Below are 21,502 nucleotides of genomic sequence, written 5' to 3'. Positions count from 1 at the left end.
AGTAAGGCAAAATAAGAAAGCGCACAACACCTAAAACTTAACAACGGAAAATAGAGGAATAATATGAAATTCAAAAAACGGACTAAAAGGACTCACTAAATTCCCCAGAAATGCCAAGAAAACTGCTCAAAAAAGAAAAAAAAAGAGAGAGAAATCATTGGAAAATATTCAAGCAGTTAAAAACAGCCAAAAATCAAGAAAATATTAAAAATAAAAGCCGCACTGAATCACTAACCAAATCAAGCTGATTTCACCTATATGAAAGCGAAGATCTGTAGGGAAGAACACAGTTATGCAAAATTTTTAAACTTAAATTGAAATTAAAAGATTAGATGAAATTAGGAGGGGACAATGTAAAGTTCTAGGAGACAGTTTACTAACTTACATAACTTACAAAATAAAAATAAAATGAGCATTAAAAAACCCACATAACTACTCAGAAGCATTTAGAGGAAAAAAAGCTTTAAAAAAAAACAATAATAAAACAATTATGTAAAAAAAATTTCACAAAGGCATTCGAAATTTCAAAGTAGCTAAAATCAAACAATTACTCTTTAAAAAATGTATTGTTTGGAGGGGAGAGGGGTAATCCAATGGGCAGGTGGAGGGCCTTGATAATTATTTGCAGTGGGGCCCAAAATTTATCCGGGCCTGAGTTATTACAAGGCTAAAATTCAGTAGTGATGAATTACAAGCTTTCTTACTACAACAATTACAAAATCATGTAAGTAAACCATACATATATGACGAACATGCACCCAAGGGAAACACTATGCAAAATACTTCCTTGCCAGTCTGTTAAATTTGCTAATTAAATGAAAGTGACAACTAAGTTATGCAACTTTACAATTGAAAAAAGGTTTCTTAAGTCATGACTGTAATGAAACAAGAATTAGTTTTAATATATAAGTCCCAACTAATTGTGAAATGTGAATTCAAATCGTCATAAATCACAGCTGTTTGAAATAAAGTGACCAGAAAATATTTTTTCACTTACCATTATATGTCACAAATATAATAGAAATGGCATAGGATCACACTCATTACAAACTTAAAAATGCAAACCTTTAAAAAGCTATCAAATTTCTACTTTTCAATGCCTCTCTACATTATTATTACTATAAATAAAAAATGCTTTTCAAAACCTAAACAATTCTTAAAAAAAAAAAAAAAAAAAACAACATTGTACAATTGTTATTTAATAAAAAATAAAAATTAATTTAGTTGTTTTTTCTTATTTTATATTTACATGGTTCAGAAAGCAAGTCCCAATTTGACTAAGATGAGCTGCTTCTTCAACCAAGCACTGCTCTAGCTGCTTCAGGAATTGGCTTTGAAAGCAATAAATCTCTCTTATATTTCCAAAAACTGTTTCAATTCTCTCTTTGCTAAACATATCAGGCCGTCGATGAACTTGTTTTAAGTAGCCCTAAAAACAAAGCAAAATTTAATAAGAAATATGCATGGGAGACAAGGAATATACATTATCTTTCAGAAATGAAGATGCATTGCACGTAAAAAAAGAAATACAAATTATTGATTTTTTTTACCAAATCAGCTACATAAATAGGCTTTTTTATTTGTTTTTTCATGAATTAAATATATTTTTCAAAGTTACTTCACTGCACTAAATATTTCACTTAGTGTAATAAAAAGAAATTAGGCAGAGTCCTATGTTTAAAATATGAAAATAGGTATTAGAGCATTTTATGGCCTAACTCTTAAATTTTCCAGATAACTTGAAATAATTTCAATACCATGTTTTTGTTGTCAAATTTAAAAGGTCTAACTTGATTCATCAACTTAAATGTTATTTTGTCTTTTATTTGTTTTCTATCTGCATACATTTCATCCCTTATAGCATTTTTGCTCCTAGTTTTCCATTGTTTATATAAAGCAAAAATACACTATAATTCGTGAACTACACCGCCAGCTCAGTCATTTCCAGCCGAGGACTGCAGTTTTCGTGCTTATTAGCACTCATCAGCCCGGCATAGGAAAGCGACTGAGCTGGAGATGGAAAACCTCTTAAGGAAGCCAAGAGTGCGAAACAAACTGGTAGCTAATATAGAATTAGCACACCAGACGAGTGACCGAAGCAATGGTTCGGTTCAACTCGAAGATTGAACGCAAGGCAAGGTATATTCAGTAAATTACCGCCCATTAGCCAGGGCTAAAGCAGAAATACGTGAAATACACCGCCACGTATTTCTGCTTTAGCCCTGGCTAATGGGCGGTAATTTACTGAATATACCCTGCCTTGCGTTCAATCTTCGAGTTGAAACCGAACCATTGCTTCGGTCACTCGTCTGGTGTGCTAATTCTATATTAGCTACCAGTTTGTTTCGCACTCTTGGCTTCCTTAAGAGGTTTTCCATCTCCAGCTCAGTCGCTTTCCTATGCCGGGCTGATGAGTGCTAATAAGCACGAAACTGCAGTCCTCGGCTGGAAATGACTGAGCTGGCGGTGTATTTCACATATTTCTGCTTTAGCCCTGGCTAATGGGCGGTAATTTACTGAATATACACTATAATTGCTTTTTATTTGTATTAGCTAAGCTCAAAAACTAGTTTGATTGTTGTCCAGTAACAAAAGATAAAAGCCTGTGTGATATTTAATGGCTGGAAAAAAAAAACTCATTAATGAATATCATTTCCCAATGTACCATTTTCCTGAACCTTGAAAAGAAATAAAAAAATATAATTATCTACAAACTGCAACTAAAAGATAGCATTTCAAGTATTCATTCTTTCTCATATCATAGTGAAATGAGCATGAATACCATATTGATCAATTTGTCAATATTCATTCTCTTTTCACAATGATAAAAAAAAAGTGATGATTCTTTGTTTTACTTCTGATACATAAATGAACAAATTTCATTAAAAAAAATCTGCTATTTATCAACACACACATTTGAAACAATTTAACCAACGGAGCATAGCCATATGGACCCTATCAGGGGTTAAGGTTTTTTGATAGAGCCAAGTCAGGGTTCATACCCTATAGGCAGAAAAAAATTCAAGCACTTTTCTAGTACTTTTCAAGGTAAAAAATTTTGTTTTCAAGGCAATATCATAAATTTGTACTAAAAATATTGTATGCAGATTTCATTTACTACAAACACATAGAAATAAGGCAATAATACAAAAAAGTATAGGAAAACAAAACTGTTTTTTCTACAACAAGAGACGCTTTGATGAAAGATCTACTGCGTTGAAAGTCTTTCTGAAAATGTTTGAAAAGTTCGGTCATAAAGAGAAGCAGATACCAAGAGGTTTAATTTTGAGGTTTTTCAAACGTTGCAGCAGTCAGAGGTTTGTATATTTTCTAGAATCAGCAAATTAATACTTAAAAAAAAACCCCTTTCATAAGTGCTTTTAACTTTAATGGGAAGAAACTAAAATACCCAAGTTCAATGGCATTGCCAGAGAGGAGTTTTTGAAGTCACTCCCCCCCCCCCCCCCGGTTTCAACATTTATTTCCAGTACCATACAGTGGTTTATTACAATATAAAGGTCAGGACAAAAACACTACCCAGAAAGTTATTTCAGTTTGCACTATTAAGTTCTAAAAATATTAGGTTTGCAAATCATTTATAAGTATGCAAATCAATTATTCGTATGTATTTATTAGCTGTTCAGCCAATAAGGCATTTCAACTGTCCTCGAGTAAATTTAAAAATTAGGAAGTAAGAAAAGTTTATGAAAGTCCACAGTCCAGTCTCTACACCTCAAAATATACAAAAGCAGCTTAAGCAGTGATAAATACTCTGAATGCAAACTTGAGCCTATTCAGCTTTCATTGATTAACTTGCAATAGACAATAAATGTGCAAGTTCAGATTTATAGAGCCATATTTCGGAATCGAAAAGATTTAAAAGAAGTTGACATGTATTATGACAAAAGTAGTTTTATTTTGGGAAAAAATGGGTTATTGTTGAAATTAGAATTTAAATTTAGAAAGGCAATAATATTCAGGTGTAATTGTGATTTGTGAGTTCATAAAAAATTACCTGAAAGTTTCAAAGAGCAAAATGGGGCGGGGGGGGGGGAATAATTTTTAAAACTAAGACCCCTATTACTTGAATATACATATGTACAACAATAACTTTTGCTATGCATACAATTCATAAAATAGTTTATTAAGTCAAAATATTCTGCATAGAAATACCATGCCCAGTGCCTGTTGATAACCAGCAACAGGCACTGGGCCTAGCTAGGCTGGTACTGGTCAATTTATTAGATCCAAATGAAGATGAAAGACCCTCCTTAAGCTATCTACCCCTTTGCTGATTAAAGCCTCTTTCAGTAAGCTCCAAGTACCCGCAGTAAAGTAGTAATTTTGAACATTTGAGGAAAAGGGGAAAATTGGAGATATAAGGAGGTAAAAGCATAAAAACGAACACTACTGGATTTCAAGTGAATAATCATAACACAACCACCCCTGTTATACACCTTATTTATTTTAGCAGACATAAAAAAATGATGTACTTATAAATAAAATTATATAAATCAACTTTATATTTAAAATACAAACTTTAAGTTAATTTGTTAGGTGCTCAACTGCTGAAATTTAAATTAAAAAAAAAAAAATCTGTTATGACCAAAAATTAGGTAAAGATAATCATTCAAAATTGCAAACATAAATAAGCAAATAATTAAACAAGACCAAGGTAATAAATTCTTTAACTCTTTAGTTATTAAAATAAAAAAATAAAATAAGCTAATCTGATGTAGCAGTGTCAAAATAACTACTAATTGCCAAAAATATAAAAATATTTACAAAATGCAAAAGGATTGAAATCTCAAACAAGGGAAGCAAATTTTCGCGAATTAAGTTTAATGTTGTCATGTTTCCCATAAAATAAACTTATATTTTACTGAAATTAAACATAAAATATGCTAATCTACGGTAGCAAATATGAAAATAACATCCGATTAGTGAATATATTTAAATATTTGCAAGATGCAAAAAGATTGAAATTTCAAACACGAGAAGCAATTTTTCGCAAAGTCTGAGTTCGTTCGACGTGGCATGTTTCCCATGAAATAAATTTATTTGTTTTTCATTAAAATTAAACAAAAAATATACTAATCTAAGGTAGCATATGCGAAACTAACATTTGATTAGCCAAAATATTTAAATATTTGCAGGATGCAAAAAGATTGAAATTTCAAACACAAGAGCAATTTTCCGCGAAACCCGAGTAAGTTCAATGTTGTCATGGTTTCGAAATTAATTTCTTTCTTAATTAATGAAATTAAACAAAAAATAAACTAATCTAAGGTACCATATGTCAAAATATCTTTCGGTTGTAAAAAACATCAAAATATTTACAAGATGCAAAAGGATTGAAATCCCAAACACGAAAGCAATTTTTCGCGATGTTGCATACTGAACACATGTTCAGAAAATTGCATTGGTGAAATACTTTTTTAAAACTTCTAAGCACAATTCGTTGATTTTTGAGAGAATTTAAGCACTAAGAAACTTTTTCAAGGTTTTAAAACTTTTTCAAGCACTTGAAAATGAACTTTCTTTTTTCAAGCACTTTTCAAGGTTTTTCAAGGGCGTACGAACCCTGCAAGTACATATCTAATCAAGATATAATAACCTGCAAACAATGTACATTAAATACATTTTTTTGATTACATTTGATAGCACAAATTGGCTATCACAATGTTTCATACTACTCTAAGTGTGATGTACATATATTAAGAAACTGAAATATTTTTACGAATTGAATGTGTGTTAATTCAGCTGATGTCAAAGTTATAGGGATTTTAGAAAATGAAGAACAAGCAAATCAGCTGCAAGAGGATCTAGATCATATTATGGAGTGGGCTGATAAATGGGGTATGGCTGTTAATGTTGGGAAATGTCAAGTGCTACATTTAGGGCATGGAAATAAGTGTACAAGTTATTATTTGCAAGGTTCAGTCATTAGTCAGTCAGAAAAAGTTACTGATCTGGGCTTCTTAATAAGTCAGGATTTAAAGTTTAGTCAACAGTGCAGCATAGCTAGTAACAAAGCCAATAAGATGCTTGGGTTTATCAATAGATCTATTTCAAACAAATCTAAAGAATTTCTTCTGCCCTTAAATAGAAGTTTGGTAAGACCTCATTTGGAGTATGCTGTTCCGTTTTGGTCTCCTTATCCTAAGAAAGATATTAATGTATTGGAAAGGGTTCAATGGCGGGCTACAAGGCTAATAAATGGACTTTCGCATTTAGACTATGATTCCAGGCTTAGAATGCTAAAAATGTACAGTCTTGAGCAAAGAAGAGATTGAAAGGACATGATTCAGTTGTTTAAATTTATTAAAATGAAAGATGATACGGGGCTAAAATTTAGCACTGGAAACAGGACGAGCGTTTTAAGCTCTTGTTTTAAGCTATTTAAATCTCAGGCTTACATGGATATTAGGAAAAATTATTATTTTAGCAGGGTAGTGGAACCTTGGAACAGCTCACCGGAAGAGGTGGTAATGAGCAAGGGAGTATAGTTTTAAGAGGGCCATTGATCTTCACTGGGGATTGTAAATTGACTAGGACCATCCTAGCTGGGCCCAGAGCCTGTTGCTGGTCGTCAATTTTGGACTTGCATTTTTAGTTGTAATTCCCTTCAGAGATTTAGTTACATCATGTGAAACAGAACCCTTCCATTGCATTTTCCGCCAAAAAAAATAAAATAATAATAAGAGTGTTTTAACTCCAAATGAAGAAAAATGTAGGAAAATAGTATAAATCTTTGTGGCAAAAGTGAGCTCAAGTTTTATTGGATTCATCAAATATTCTTTCATTGGAGCATTAAATGAGATAAGAAGAGGAGGAATAAAAAGTGTAGGGTAAAATTAGAGCTTTATTGCTTATTCTAAATATTGTATTAGAGAATTCTTCCAGCACCTATAAAAGAAAAGAGAGAGAAAACATTACTTACTTCGACTACATCTTTCAAGTGTTTTACATAATCCTTTTCTGTGGCAACAATCTCCTGAACAATATTGGCTCGCACTTGCTCACAGCTTAAATTGCTGATATTTAATTTGGAAGGAGAACATGGAATCGGACTGTTTTCAGACTGTTCACCATTAAAATGGAGTGATGAAGTTCTGTGACTAACATAAAGCTAAAAAATAAACAATGAATTTGAGCTAGGATTCAAAAACAAATTGTAATGAAATTTTCAAACAGACTCAAATTAGAATAAAAAATATTAGGTTTAATCTCTATTCTTTTCATGCATGCAGTAGTAACATTATACAATGTCACAAAATAAAATAAAATTATACTATTTTCATCTAGAGATTGAAATACCAGCATAAAAGCATACTGGATATTGGTATTTCAGGATATTTGGTAGTTTTGAAAAATTACTATTCGTTGTTGTAAAATATCAGTATTTTTGGTTTAACTGTAAATGATATATATTTTTTTTAATTTAAAAGATATGAATTTAACTTGTTAGATATCTACTGCTATTTTAAATGCATTTTTTTCAAAAAGCAACCTTTTTCATGCTAAATTAAAAAGTCGGAAACACATATTGATCAAGTATGAATGAATGAAAGTATCCAAAGAATACATAAACGTGTTCTCCTCTAGGGATGCAGTAATGAACTACATTTTCATGCACTTAATGTGCATGATCCTTTTTATTTCTTCCACTTCACTGATCATTTACTTTTTCTAATTAGCCTCCCCCACTTGCCTTTGCATAAAAGTTAATTTCAAAAGTTACAAGTGTACTAGTTACAAATGTATTAGGTCTTTGTTTTAAGAATAATTTACCACTGACCAGTATGAACTAAGGGAGCATATTCAACTGTAAGAACTTTGTGCAAGAAAATATGCTTGAGGCTAAATAATATTTCAATAGATGGTTTACGATTTTCCTCAGTCACAATTTAAAAAATTCTCTTTATAAACATGCTTTATGCAAAGTTCCTTGATTGCATCGAAATAATGTAACAGTTCATTTTTATTTTCAGTTTTTGATTCAAATGACATAAGTTTTTATTAAATTATACTATTTTTATAATTAATATTGAGCAATAACATTTGCTCTTTCATTTTATATTTGTCCATATCCAAATTGGTTATATTTTCAGTTTATGCAGGTTTTGGACAAAATTATGAAATATGGTAAGGAAACAAAGTATGTTTTTATTGCATTTTTGAAAAAGGTTTAACACTGGTAATCAGTATCATGTGTACAACACCACCATATACTGGAATTGTATTTTTGGATCAGTATTGCAATCACTATTTCTTTTTTCAAAAGAATTAATGAAATGGAATTCTGTTTAGTTTTAGCTCTTTTCTATTTCATGTTTTAAATATGAGTGAGTTATATTTTGCATTTAAATATCTGAATGCTTCATTCTTTTTATTTGCAATTTACCTGAAAGATTCCCCCTTTTTTCAGGCCCTTGTCTAGGATTTCATAAAGAGAGATGTTTTAAGGCTTCTTCACCTTTACGTGCATTGTCAGCAAGACATATCAGAGTGTCAAACAACTGATTTCTGCTTAATGGCACAATAAGGGGCATATAGCAGGGAGGTCAAACTCTTCCAGAGCTATTACATTTAAGTTATTGTATGGTATTTTATATACATATAAACACTTATGACTCCCTCCCCCTGCAGATAAATGCTGGCTGCATTAGTGACTGCAATATTCATTCATTTTACAGCTTCTTTTGAAGCAAATCTCAGCATCTGTTTATTATACAGTACATTGCAAAAAGTATTAAAAAATTATCCACAAATAATTCTTTTATTAACATATATTGTATATCCGGTTTTTTTTATTTTAAAATAATGCTTAATAACAAGATGGAGTTTATTTCAAGTTTGCAGGTGTACATTGAATCAAACCTCTTATGTCAGTTCTCTTTACAAAATGGAGAGTGAAGTTGGTTATGGTTACTTTGCTATCTCAGTTGTTGTTTCATGATAAATGCTTTCGTAGAATACATTGGTTTGTGAAGCAATTTCATATTTCAATAAACTCCCAGTTATTTTTAAATTATAGCAAGATGATAAGATTTGTACGTATATGTAACTAATTATCAATAGCCAACCCTAAAAAAAAAGAGCCAAGCTTCCAAATTTATGTTGGCAAGTAGTTTGAACTGTAGAAACAAAACAATTTAGAGTAACAAACTCATACTTAAATTTAACCCTTTTTCACTGTTATAAACACTGCTAAAATAACTGCCCTCCCCTCTCCTCTTTCTATTGTGAGTTTTAATATATATATATATATATATATATATATATATATATATATATATATATATATATATATAAATGAATCAACACCATGTTAAATTACTCCTCATATTTGGTTTACTACCACAACTGTTGGATTTTTCCTATAAACTACAACAATGGGAAAAAGATGGAAAATAAATTTTGTAATTTTTTTTTTCACTCCACATTAATTTTAATCATTTTACTCAAAGGAGTATTAGTCACTCGTCCAATTTCCAACCATTCGTAGATTGAAATAAAATGCAACAAAAGATTTGTCACAAATTTGATACATATCGAATCTTTTTACAATAAAAAGTGCCCACAGGGACAAGAGCTACTTACCCTTACAAATGCAGATGGAAACCATCCCCCATGACCATCCTTTGTGCCCCACCACCAATCTTGATCACTTCTATCTGTAACTTCAATTATATCACCAGCCAGAAAAGGCAATTCTTCTGAATCAAGGGTTTCGTGGTCCCAAATGGCTTCAGCATACAAACTACCTTCTCCAGAAAGCTAAACAAAATAGTATTTCAAATTAATAACTTCTGGCATAGAAGAAAGTTTATTAAAATAATACAAATACAAAAGTGACGACCAACAACAGGCTCTGGGCCCAGCTAGGCTGGTCCTAGTCAATTTACAATCCCCAGTGAAGATCAATGGCCCTTTTAAAACTCTACTCCATTCCTTATTACCACCTCTTCCGGTAAGCTGTTCCAAGGTTCAACTATCCTGCTAAAATAATAATTTTTCCTAATATCCATTTTAGCCAGAGATTTAAATAGCTTAAAACAATGACCTCTTGTCCTGTTTTCAGTGCTAAACTTTAGCCCTGTAACATCTTTCATTTTAATAAATTTGAACAACTGAATCATGTTCCCTCGGTTTCTTCTTTGCTCAAGACTGTACATTTTTAGCATTCTAAGCCTGGAATCTTAGTCTAAATGAGACAGTTCATTTATTAGCCTCGTAGCCCGCCTTTGAACCCTTTCCAATACATTAATATCTTTCTTAAGATAAGGACACCAAAACTGAACAACATACTCCAAATGAGGTCTTACCAAACTTCTATATAAGGGAAGAACTTCTTTAGATTTGTTTGAAATAGATCTATTGATAGACATAAGTATCTTATTGGCTTTGTTACTAGCTATGCTGCACTGTTGACTAAACTTTAAATCCTGACTTATTAAGACGTCCAGAATAAGTCAGGATTTAAACAGTTAAACATTTAAACAGATAAATCAGGATTTAAAAAATTAAGTCATGATAATTATGTTACATACTAAACTTTAAGAGCTTAGGGCTTTTATAAACTTAAATAGCCATTTTATTTTGAGCTCCCTCACACAAAATGATTTTTGGTAGAAGGCCAGTTGAGTACAACTGAAGTAGGACATTCAAATTTGCTTCTATTTGAGATAACATTAGACATTTCACTAATCCTTTGACACACATCATTGCCTCAGAGGAACAGTAGGATATCTTAATGTAATTCTGGGATCTTGCATGCCAAACTTTTGCTCTGAGGCAAAAGCATTTACTTTCTCAAAAATAGTGTAGTATAACCAAAATTTAAAATAAAATTTTTTATTATCCATTTGATTGATTAAAAAAAGGGGTTAAACATTAGTACAAATGATGTTTCACTTCCGAGAAACAAAAGTTTATTTTACATAATAGATAGTACTTCATACTTGGCATAGGTTTTTTCTTTTGACAAGTATTTAAAAACTTTTACACTAGCTAAATAATATTTCAGAAATGAAAGATATTAATATAAAATTTAGTTAATGCATCTGTTGATGACATACTGCTACACTTTTTAAAAACCAATATTGAAACCAATAAATTAAATTAAAAGTATCAGATTTATATTCGAATCTTCAAGATAAATTACTTTTAAATAATAAAAAAAAATCGCCTTCAAAAAATACCCTGGTATAGTGCCTAGAAAGAGTAGTGTGCCGACCGGCGCTTTTTTCCCTGCGATTCTTGAAGACGAATTGAATGAAAACCGCTAGATGGCAGTGCAGTCGAGGTGCACGTTCAATTTCGCGGTATTTACATTAGTAGACGCGGGATTTTGTTACAATTTAGTTCCGCGTTTCTCTTTTTTACCTTTATTTCGTAAATATTTCATGAAACAGCATTTAAGGCTTTTAATGGAGGCATCAAAGTTGAAAGTGGGTACAAAACATGTAAGGAAAAAGTTACGCTTTTTAAAGCTCCAGCAGATGAAGAAAAACTAAAGTGGAACTCGTTAATTCCCAGGTTAGATAAAGTTTTTGACAAATATTGCTCAATTTGTGCTCTGCATTTCGAAAAACATTTTATTGAAACGCATTTTAAGCACATTATAAATGGTGAGGAAGTTTTGATTCCTCGGGGAAAAACTTTTTTGAAAGATGAGGCAATTCCGACAATTTTCCCAAATCTGCCAACATACTTTACTAAAAAATTACCAAAGAAAAGGTCCATCAGGAATTAAGCAGTTAAGAAAAATGTTCCTGTTTGAAAAAAATAAAACTTTATCTTTCCGCAGAAGAAACTGAAATAACCACGTATAACTCTATCATAAATGAAATTGTTCATATTAATTTGCCTAACGAATATTGGGTTTGTATGAAATTTGAAAAATCTCCAAATATTGTAGTTTTTGTATATAATGTAAATTATGTGGAAAATAATATTGATGATAAAAAGATCATTATTGAAGTAGACACAAAGACAAGGATGTTTTCAAAACCAAATTTTACACAACTGACTGAAAATTTGATTGGCTATTTGATTGGCCAATTGGCTATGTTCATTCGCTCTTCCCATGTTACGGTTCCACGTCATGATAATTTCGTAATTAACTCGTCTATCTTATGATAATTTTGCTCTGGAAACTGTTCTTAAAATTGAAAAAAAAAAAAAAAAATCGAATTTTCGAAAAATCGTTTCGAGGTGCACACCCCGAGCTACAAATTAACTTTATCAAATTTCATGAAAATCCGCCGAACGGTCTAGGTGCTGTCCGCGTCACAGAAATCCAGACAGAGAGACTTTCAGCTTTATTATTAGTAGAGAAAAAAGAGACATGCAGTTATTGAATACTTAGAGGCCATTCATTAATTACTTAAGGATGATTTTGGCAATTTTTGATCCCCCTCCCTCCATGTAAGGGTGCGTAAGATTTTTCACCCCCCCCCCTCCTATTCTTAAGTAAGATTCCATTTTGTTTTTCAAAATGATAAAATAACAAATTTTGGAGTCGTTACATCACTGTAATCGTTATTAAATTCACATTATTAAATTAAATCTTTTGTGTAAAGAAATACTTACTGAAAAGTTAGAATCTAAACTAAATGTTTTTTCGACATTTTTTTTTTGCTTTTGTTTTGATGTAATATTAATTAAAAATAAAACATGCCATACACAATGCGACTCTTTTATTATATTTTACACTATTCATTCTTTGTAAAACAAACAAAAAAACATCTTATCCTAACATGTTTCTTACCTTCCAGACGCAAATGGAACATAATCTGTGCCAAATCACTTGTTGACCGCGCAATTTCTAATGTGAAATACCGACTTGGAAAATATTACGTAAGAATGAGTTTGACCCCCCCCCCAGGTACGTAGAGGCTTTTCCAACCCTCCTCCCCCTCGGGACCCTTACGTATTTAATGACTGGCCCCTTATATTCTACTATTTTCATTAAAGATAAATTAGCATAAGGTAATTTTATATTCTTCAAAAAATAAATGAACACCCATGTAACAAATAGCACTTATTACAGAATTTGTCCTTTGCGCAGAAATAAGTTCAATCCGAAAAACAGGGCTTTTAAACTGCGAAATCAGCATGCAATTCCTGATTTAAAACGAGTCTGATTGAGGAGCATAAGGTACTCCTTGAGCGCAGCGCCATCTGGATTTTCCTCAGATCTGACCTCACTTTTTCCCCGTCGATCGGCACACTACTCTTTCTAGGCACTATAACCCAGGAACTAAAAAGCCAAAAATTACTGATTACACTTACATTCTATTTCCTACCCAAACATAGAAATGAAATTTATTTTACAATTCCAGTACAAAAATCAACTAAACAAAGCACCGAATTATAAAATAAACACTGATTTAAATTACTATATGATGAACTATTTTAAATACCTAACTAATTATATATGATCTCTTAATTTTCAATAACCTTTTGAAGTCAGGGCCTCCTATAAACAACTACATAACATAACTAACAACCCACCAAATCCTGAATTAAACACTAATTTAACTATACGCGAAATAATTAGTCTTTAAAACTAAACCTACTCAGTTACGTTAGGTAGTAGTTTATAGAAGGCTCCGACTTCAAAAGGTTATTAAAAATTAAGAGATCGTATATAATTAGTTAGGTATTTAAATAATTCATCGTATAGTAATTTAAATCGGTGTTTATTTTAAAATTTGGTGTTTAGTTTAGTTGATTTTTGTACTGGAATTGTAAAATAAATTTTATTTCTATGTTTGGGTAAGAAATAGAATGTAAGTGTAATCAGTTATTTTTTCTTTTTAGTTCCTGGATATTTTTTGAAGGCGTTTTTTTTTTAGATTTAAAAGTAATTTATTTTTTTGCTTTTTAATGGTGTAAATAACATGGCGAGCGTCTCGGAGACTTCTGACGACTGTGAAGAAAGGCTTTTTCAAATGCGTAACTATGCACAAAAAAAATTGTCTTCATCATTTGTTCAACTTTATCAAAGTTTGCTTTCCGAAAGCAAATGCATGAGTCACTAAAAAAAAAAAAAAAAAAATCACAATTAGTGTCATGTAACTCGTAATAAAAGTCGCTTGTTTCTTCACATGGCCCCACTATAGATGAAGATTAAAAATTCCACTAGAATGAATTTTATGTTTGCTTCAGAGAATCCTTAATTCAAAATTTACATTATCATTACTCTTAATAATATATATTTTTAGTACTTTCTTTAACTATAGGTAAATAAAGTATAAACCTTTGTTTTATGGCCTTTGTTTATCAATGGGTTTTATATTTAATCATTTGTGAGAGAAATGGCATGAAATTTATTGTTTTACCCTTAACTTTTCCCTAAAGAACAAATAGGGTAAATCAAAAATTTGGAACCTAATATGACCACCCCCTAAACAAAACCACCACTAAACAAAAAAAAAAAAGCATAAAAACCGGTTCACTAAGTGAGACGATATACAAAGTTAATAAAGTTTAAATTGATTTAAATGCTAGTGTGATATTTGAAAAGTTCCCACAATTTCATCAAACCTGAACTTGATTAACATTAGACTGCCGAGGAATTATGCTGTTTCAAACAAAAAAAGACTTTTCCTTATCGGTACAGGCAGGGGCGTGCATAGAAATTTTGGAGCACATCACAAATGACTTTTCCGGGCCCCTCTCCATATTGTTTACCTGTATATTTCACCGTTAGTTACAAAAATATTGGGCCCCTTCCAGGCTCGGGCCCGGGCGAACAGGTGTCCCTCCCCACTCCCCGTGCACGCCCCTGGGTACAGGTGTCTTCGAGTATTTATGGAACGTTGTACAAAGGAAAAACAAATCTGACGAGTTCAGAACCTCCTCCTTTTTTTGAAGATTGCTAATTAATGTAACCCTAATTTCAAATTGAACTGGCAGCATCGTGAAATAGTAAATCCAGAATATTGGTCAAACTTCAGAAATCATACACAGTTATAATGTATATTATTAAAGAATATAAATTAAATCGCGGGGGAGGGGTGCGCTGTATTCAATTCCCCCTCAATTCAACACTAAATATATTTAAAAATTGGAATATTAAATAAAGAACTTTATATTTTAGTGCCTAAATAAAGTTATTTATTAGTAAATAAAATATTAAGGTAATTGATTCAACTATTAAAGTAGCAAAGTATATTTAATTTACTGCTGTGCTACGCAGTAATAAATACATTAAAAACACTTATAATAAAAAATTACCAGCCGGCGCAGCATTGAGAAAATTAATCATCCATGTGCCGCGAGAATTAAATATCGCTCAAGAGAAAGCCAAAACCTTAGGTGTGAAAATACACCGATCACAGCAACATCACGTGACCATGACGTATGAAATTTAAAGTTTCTAGGATTTCTCCGGGATCCCTTATCAGATCCAGACCAAATTACAATGGAACCATCTGGGAAGTATACCCTTCCAAACAAAAAAAAAAAAAAAATTCAAATCGGTCCAGTAGTGTTGGAATAATTCGAAAACACACATAAAAGGCTGCAATACGAAATCATAACCTCCTTTTTTGAAGTCGGTTAAAAATCATTGCTAAAATAAGTGCAAAATATTAAATCTTTGTCATTGTTTGCTTCTTTGAGGCATTTGAAATATTTAGTGGATTTGCTGAATACAGAAGTGGATTAAATGAATCAATTAACAAATGTTTTGATGCACAATAATTGCAAATTACTGCAGACACATGTTTTGGTACTGCAGACACATGTTTTGGTGTTACAAAGAACACCTTTTTCAATGCAAAGAAATGTGAGCTGTGTTATTTGTTACAGAAGTTGGATGTTGGATTTTGTTTTATTGAGTGCATGGCTGATAAGTATGAATAGCATAAAAAGAAAAAGGAAGAATAATTTAGAAAAGCATAAGTAAAAGGGGGGGGGGGGTAAATAAGAACAATATTAGTGATATAATATGAAAAACAAGGTGCCAATGCCTCCCAATAGACAAAACATGTTTTCAACTTCAAATATACAAATATGCAAAAGACAACTTATAACACGAAGAAAAAATATTATAATAATATTTGCATAATTAATGCAAAAAAACAATGACATAAAATGATTTTAAATATGCTTAGATTGTGAAAATTTGTTTCATATCCTTAATTCTAAATGGTAGTATAAGTATAAAAATAACAGTTTATGAAAATAAAACTCAAAATGAAGCAGAATAAAACCTTATTTGGCATTATGAAAAGGCATAAAAGAAATTGAATTAACTCTGCTTCACTTACCTCCCAACATGTATTTGAGCGCCTACTTGGGCTGCAACAATGACTGTGATAGATGTCACTTTCTGAAGAAGCCTCATCATCTGACGATAAACTTCCTTTCTGAAAGCTATCATGATCAGCAGAACCTATAAGATTTGTATTAATAAGATAATATGTAAAACTAGCATATTTAGGAAAAGTGTTTAATACAGATTGCCAATGTTGAAATTTAGGGGAGCAAGCCTTGCATTGTACAATTAAGCAATAAAATGCAGCCTCTAAATATAATTTTCTGACATTAAGGTTTCATAACTCACATCATTTAACCTAACACAATCTACCCCCTCTTTCATGAGAATAAAAATTGAGGCATTGATATGGGAAAGGGTGTAAGTCCAAAAAATTGAATAGATTTTTGGACACTTATTTCAGGAAAAATAGCCAAAAAAAAAAAAAAAAAAAAAAAAAAGGAAAAGAACAATGTAATCTCTCATCCCCCTCCCATCCGAAGAAAAAAATTTCAATGAAAACAAGCACCACAATCGAGGAAAGTAAAAATTCTCCTTCCCAAAAGAAAAAAAAAACTTACCTAAACAATTAAAAAAGAAATAAAACCTGCCCAAAGAAAGAATTATAATTAAATTAAGCTTCAAGCAATATAAATCTCTCCTTTGTCCCGTCATTTCAACTTTTTCTCCAAAGGGGGAATTGCAAATGGCATACTGTCAAATGCATATTACATCGAGAATCAAAAAATTACACCTTAATTTATAGAACTGCAGCAATTTTCAGAAAGCGGGGGAGGGAGGCAATGCCTCTCCAGACCCTCTTAAATGGCGGACCTGTCCCCCTCCCCTCAAAGAAAAGGAAATAACTATAAGAAATCTCTAGAAAAAACATTTTGTATACCACAAAAGTCTATGTATTGCTAAATTTTAACCCAATTCACATGTAAAAACTATCGATACTCGTAAAATGATGTATACGGGTGGCTTATATGTAACTCAAAAAAACTAAAAAAATATTTAAAGCATTTAATTGGCAAAAAACCACCCATTAAATATCGCTCAAACCCTATTCATACGAGGATTCTAGGTTTTTTCTCCCTTAGCAACGGCCTTGTTGGAAACATCCCCGGGTTTCTGACAACCCCTGACATCACCACTGAACATGTGGATTGCAGACGGATGTAAAGCACATGGCAGTACTCACCCAATAGGGAGACCAATGAAATGCGACTCACAACTAGACGGACGTCAAATATCTAGCTTCTCGTCATATTGACGGATTCCGTTCAATACGGCTTGCTGTCATGGCAACACCGACAGAAAAGTGTTTTTTGGGAGAAAAAATCGTCCCTGACATGAGGTGCGAATGTTGCTTGATTTGGGTGGTGAATACGAGTATAAATTTGGCTTCTTTGAGTATGAATTTTAGAGCTCTCGGTGTTCCATCTAAAATGTTTAGCATTTCTAATGATTTTAACCTAAGCATATGAATGAAAAATACATTACCTCGTGTACATTCTCTTAAATTGTGTACAGAGCCAGTCATTTCCAGTTCTACTGGTTGACTAATTGAGCGTCTCAGACGATATCGCCCTCTCTGTTTGGACATTAGTATTCGTGAATGTGCTCTACACAATTTCATAGGATTAGCTCGCCATATCTGAAAATGGAAAATAAAAAGAAGACTTTAGAAAAGATTGATAGCATATCAGCAATAGCACATATATGTTTAGAATCGGCATGTTAAGTCCAAATAACTCTCCCACCAGGGCTGAACTATTACTCCGTCAGTCCGTGCTCCTGCACGGAGTAAAAAATTTGAGGTGTGCAAAATTGCCAAATCAAACTGAGAGAAATATCGCGATTGAGCAACTGAGGGAAAAAAAACCCCTAAGTTGTCGGGAAAAAAATTCTGCCACCATCTACAAATGAAGAGGACGATCTGCAATATCCCCTTATCTATTCTAGAATCATAGTCTGCAGAAGTTTAAAGTAAAAGGTGGTAGTTCTTGTCTAACTTTAACTAATTACAGACTTTAAAATCATTTTAAACGAAGGAGAGTCATCAGTATCATCATCACCAGCAGGGCCACCAACTTAAAATTTTTAGGATGGGAGAAATTCTCAAATAGTCAAATGGCACTCCAAATTTTTCCGAGTGATAAAATACGGATATGCACAAATATGTACTTAACTTACATCTAGTAAATAGTTACATTTAGGCATTTAAATATTTCAATTATGTCTCCAAATTTGAAGAACCGTCAGGCAAAATTTGCCGAATCGTGAATTTTTTGGGAGATTATACAGTGACCTCCCATCGGGAGGGGAACGGAATGCTGGGTAAACATTAGGGTGGAGTGAAAAAAATCCAAATCTGATAACCTTTAAGTAATAGTGCGGAAAAGTTTTCTTTTGTAGAGATATTAAGTCATACAAAAGGATTTTGACAGAAAAAAAATTTCTTGAGGGTTTGCTCGAGCCTTGAAGTTGACCATTATTGAATAAAAACTGGGGAAATTTTCAATAATTTCATCAAAAATAAAAAAAATGCTATATTTGATGTAATATCACAAAAGAATAGGAATTTTGTGTAGACACACTGCATGTGATCTTTACATCTTTAATGATAGGGTGGGAAGGTTCGGAAGCGCTTCCGCGTAAACTTTTCAAAATTGAAATCATAACTACACATCTGTAAGCAATCTTTTGATGATGTTTTCGGAGGGGGTGAGCTTCAGGGAATTTCACCCAGCTCCGAAATTTTTCTAAATTAAAGTTTTGCATAAGAATAAGCAAGAGTGGTGTCTGAACTATTAAACAAGTTTTATTTATTTATATTTATTTATTTTCCGCACTGTGCTATTGCTGTCATATTTTTGTAATCTTTCTAGAAATGCTCTAAACTAGAAATTTGTAAAAATACGTTTTTGAATACATGTATGCATATTTAAATAGAAAAGATAAAACTTAGAACTGTGAATTACAAAAGTAACTACTCCATATACCTAGATCAAATAACGTATCAAAAATAGTTTTAAATACCTGATCAAGACTAGAAATATTTTTCTGTTGGTCTTCTGAACTTGTTGTATCCGAGGCTGTCCTTGTTAAGTCATGCCTGCCATCCTATAATACAATTTTAAAAAAAATATCAGAAGCAAATACATAAAATATACATGCAAAATATATATTTCTAATTCTTAGTTGACACTCCTTACGAGCAAAATGCTGCAAGACAAATTTTAGAGTTCGCACACACGCATAAAATTTTACAACATTAAAGGATCAAAGACACAAAATGAATGTTATATGAATGTTTTAAAAATCCTAGCGGTCACAAAGTATTTATAGCAAATAACTTAATTAGAATATTTTTGGTTTCAAGCTAAAAGAGAAAGTGTTTTAGCCTGAAACTAAAGAAATATTTTAGCCTGAAACAAAACAATCGTAGTTTACTTCATATCCCGGAGCAAGCGAATTACTTATTCTACAACAAAAAGCAATTTGAGTGATGCAAATGAAAACAAAATTTGTACTCTTATACAATAGCAAATAAAAATACCCTTCAAGAGTGCAAATACGATAGTAAAGCATAATATTCAACTTTTCATTTGATTGCCAACATTATCAATCAATGAAAACGAATGGTATAAATAAGAGAAAATCATGTCCGGCACAATTATTATATTGAAAACTTGTTTTTAAAAAAATGTAACTCATAAAAAGCGGACGAATGAGAGGAGGGGGCAGAAAATCAGTTTGAATAATATATATATATATATATATATATATATATATATATATATATATATATATATATATATACACACACACACACAATGTGTCTCAGTTAACTGTTTCAAAACTCAAGAGGGGTAGGGTGCATCCAGACGACATGAAATCACACAGCAATGCGGAGTAAGAAATGCTTTCTTCAAGCGGTAATGTACACAAAAGTACAATAAAGAATAGAAACGGCAAGTGAAAAATCTTTTTAACAATACACGAAAAAAAGGTACATGGGTCTAAGGGCTAAGTTTTTTCAACCCACTACAATGCACAACTCACATCTTTGGAGCATGGAACTCCGAACGGTCTGGAATACTCCTGGCATATCTCGAATTTCTCGCACTGAGAAAGCATTTCAGACCTCACATTGCTTGATTTTGCGTTGTCAGGATGCATATTCATTTTTTGAACTGCGTGTTACACTAGTGGAACAATTTCTAAGAAAATTGCTGTTGAGTTCGATTTTTTAGCAGTTTTTGATTTAAGTAGGCCTCTTGATTTGAAACCTGTACTTGGTTCTTTTTCCAACCACATCAGGTTTTAGTCCACTTTCCACGGGAGAGTGAGTGTCAAAAGAAGCATTCCTGCTGTCTTATTACTAGTCGTCATAAACCTTTTAAGCTGTTTTCTTAAAACTTTAGAAAAATTTTAATAAAGTAATATCACTGCAAAAAAAAAAAAAAAAAACATATTTTCAATAAGGGAATATATAATAATTCCTTTTCTTTTTGCATTGTGTATCGAATGTACGTATGATTGCTGCTTACCTAGAAAATCATTTTTCGACTCCCCCCCCCCCAAAAAAGTGGCATATTTCATGAATTGAGTTATTTGAGCCCTTACAAAAATTACATGAAAACTAAAACAGATCTTTTTAGGACTCAGAAATCATAAGTTACACAAACACATAAGTCGGAAATCTAAAATATTCCATCCCAATCGCTCATCTCCAGCGTTATTGTTAGATTGCCAAGTTACTGCATGCTTCATCTGTTGTTCGCAGTCCAATGTATTTCACATGTGGAAAAAATACCAATGGCATATTACTAAACGTATCTATGATTGAATATGAATACTCGTAACAGTATATCTCTCAGTAGGAATTACAAATGTTTATCTTCACGTTCACCAATATAAGGGTCATTCTCCAGAAAACGTAACTTTTGAACGCAAAATTTTTTCAATTTCTAAACCTTTTGTTTTTTTTTTTTCATTCTTACATGAAAGTGTTTCCCACTAGAAGTAACCACAAACAATGGCCCAGCTAAGTTCCAATTATTTTACTCATAAATACAAAAAATTAAAAAATGCCTTGTTCATGGAAATAAAAAAAAAAGAAAATTTGTTTCAATGTTTAAAAACTGAGGCCAATTTAATATCAAAGTAGTAATTTTGCTAATTGTGCAAATAATAAGCTATTTTAATGATTAGTGG

At 31.9% G+C, this 21,502-nt stretch overlaps 1 protein-coding gene across 1 annotated transcript in view; it reads right to left on the bottom strand.

Moving 5' to 3' along the window:
* The window catches only part of LOC129218265 (spermatogenesis-associated protein 13-like), a 156,470-nt gene that overhangs the window by 21,273 nt on the left and 113,695 nt on the right, over window positions 1-21,502 (bottom strand). The window contains 6 exon segments of the mRNA XM_054852491.1: window positions 1,250-1,429; window positions 6,944-7,132; window positions 9,607-9,783; window positions 16,290-16,414; window positions 17,783-17,936; window positions 19,322-19,405. Of these exon segments, the coding sequence (XP_054708466.1) occupies window positions 1,250-1,429; window positions 6,944-7,132; window positions 9,607-9,783; window positions 16,290-16,414; window positions 17,783-17,936; window positions 19,322-19,405 (909 nt within the window).

The sequence above is a fragment of the Uloborus diversus genome, chromosome 3, assembly GCF_026930045.1.
Source record: "Uloborus diversus isolate 005 chromosome 3, Udiv.v.3.1, whole genome shotgun sequence".
NCBI lineage: Eukaryota > Metazoa > Arthropoda > Arachnida > Araneae > Uloboridae > Uloborus > Uloborus diversus.
The sequence above is the reverse complement of the archived record's forward strand: the minus strand, read 5'-3'. Positions and strand labels throughout refer to the sequence as shown.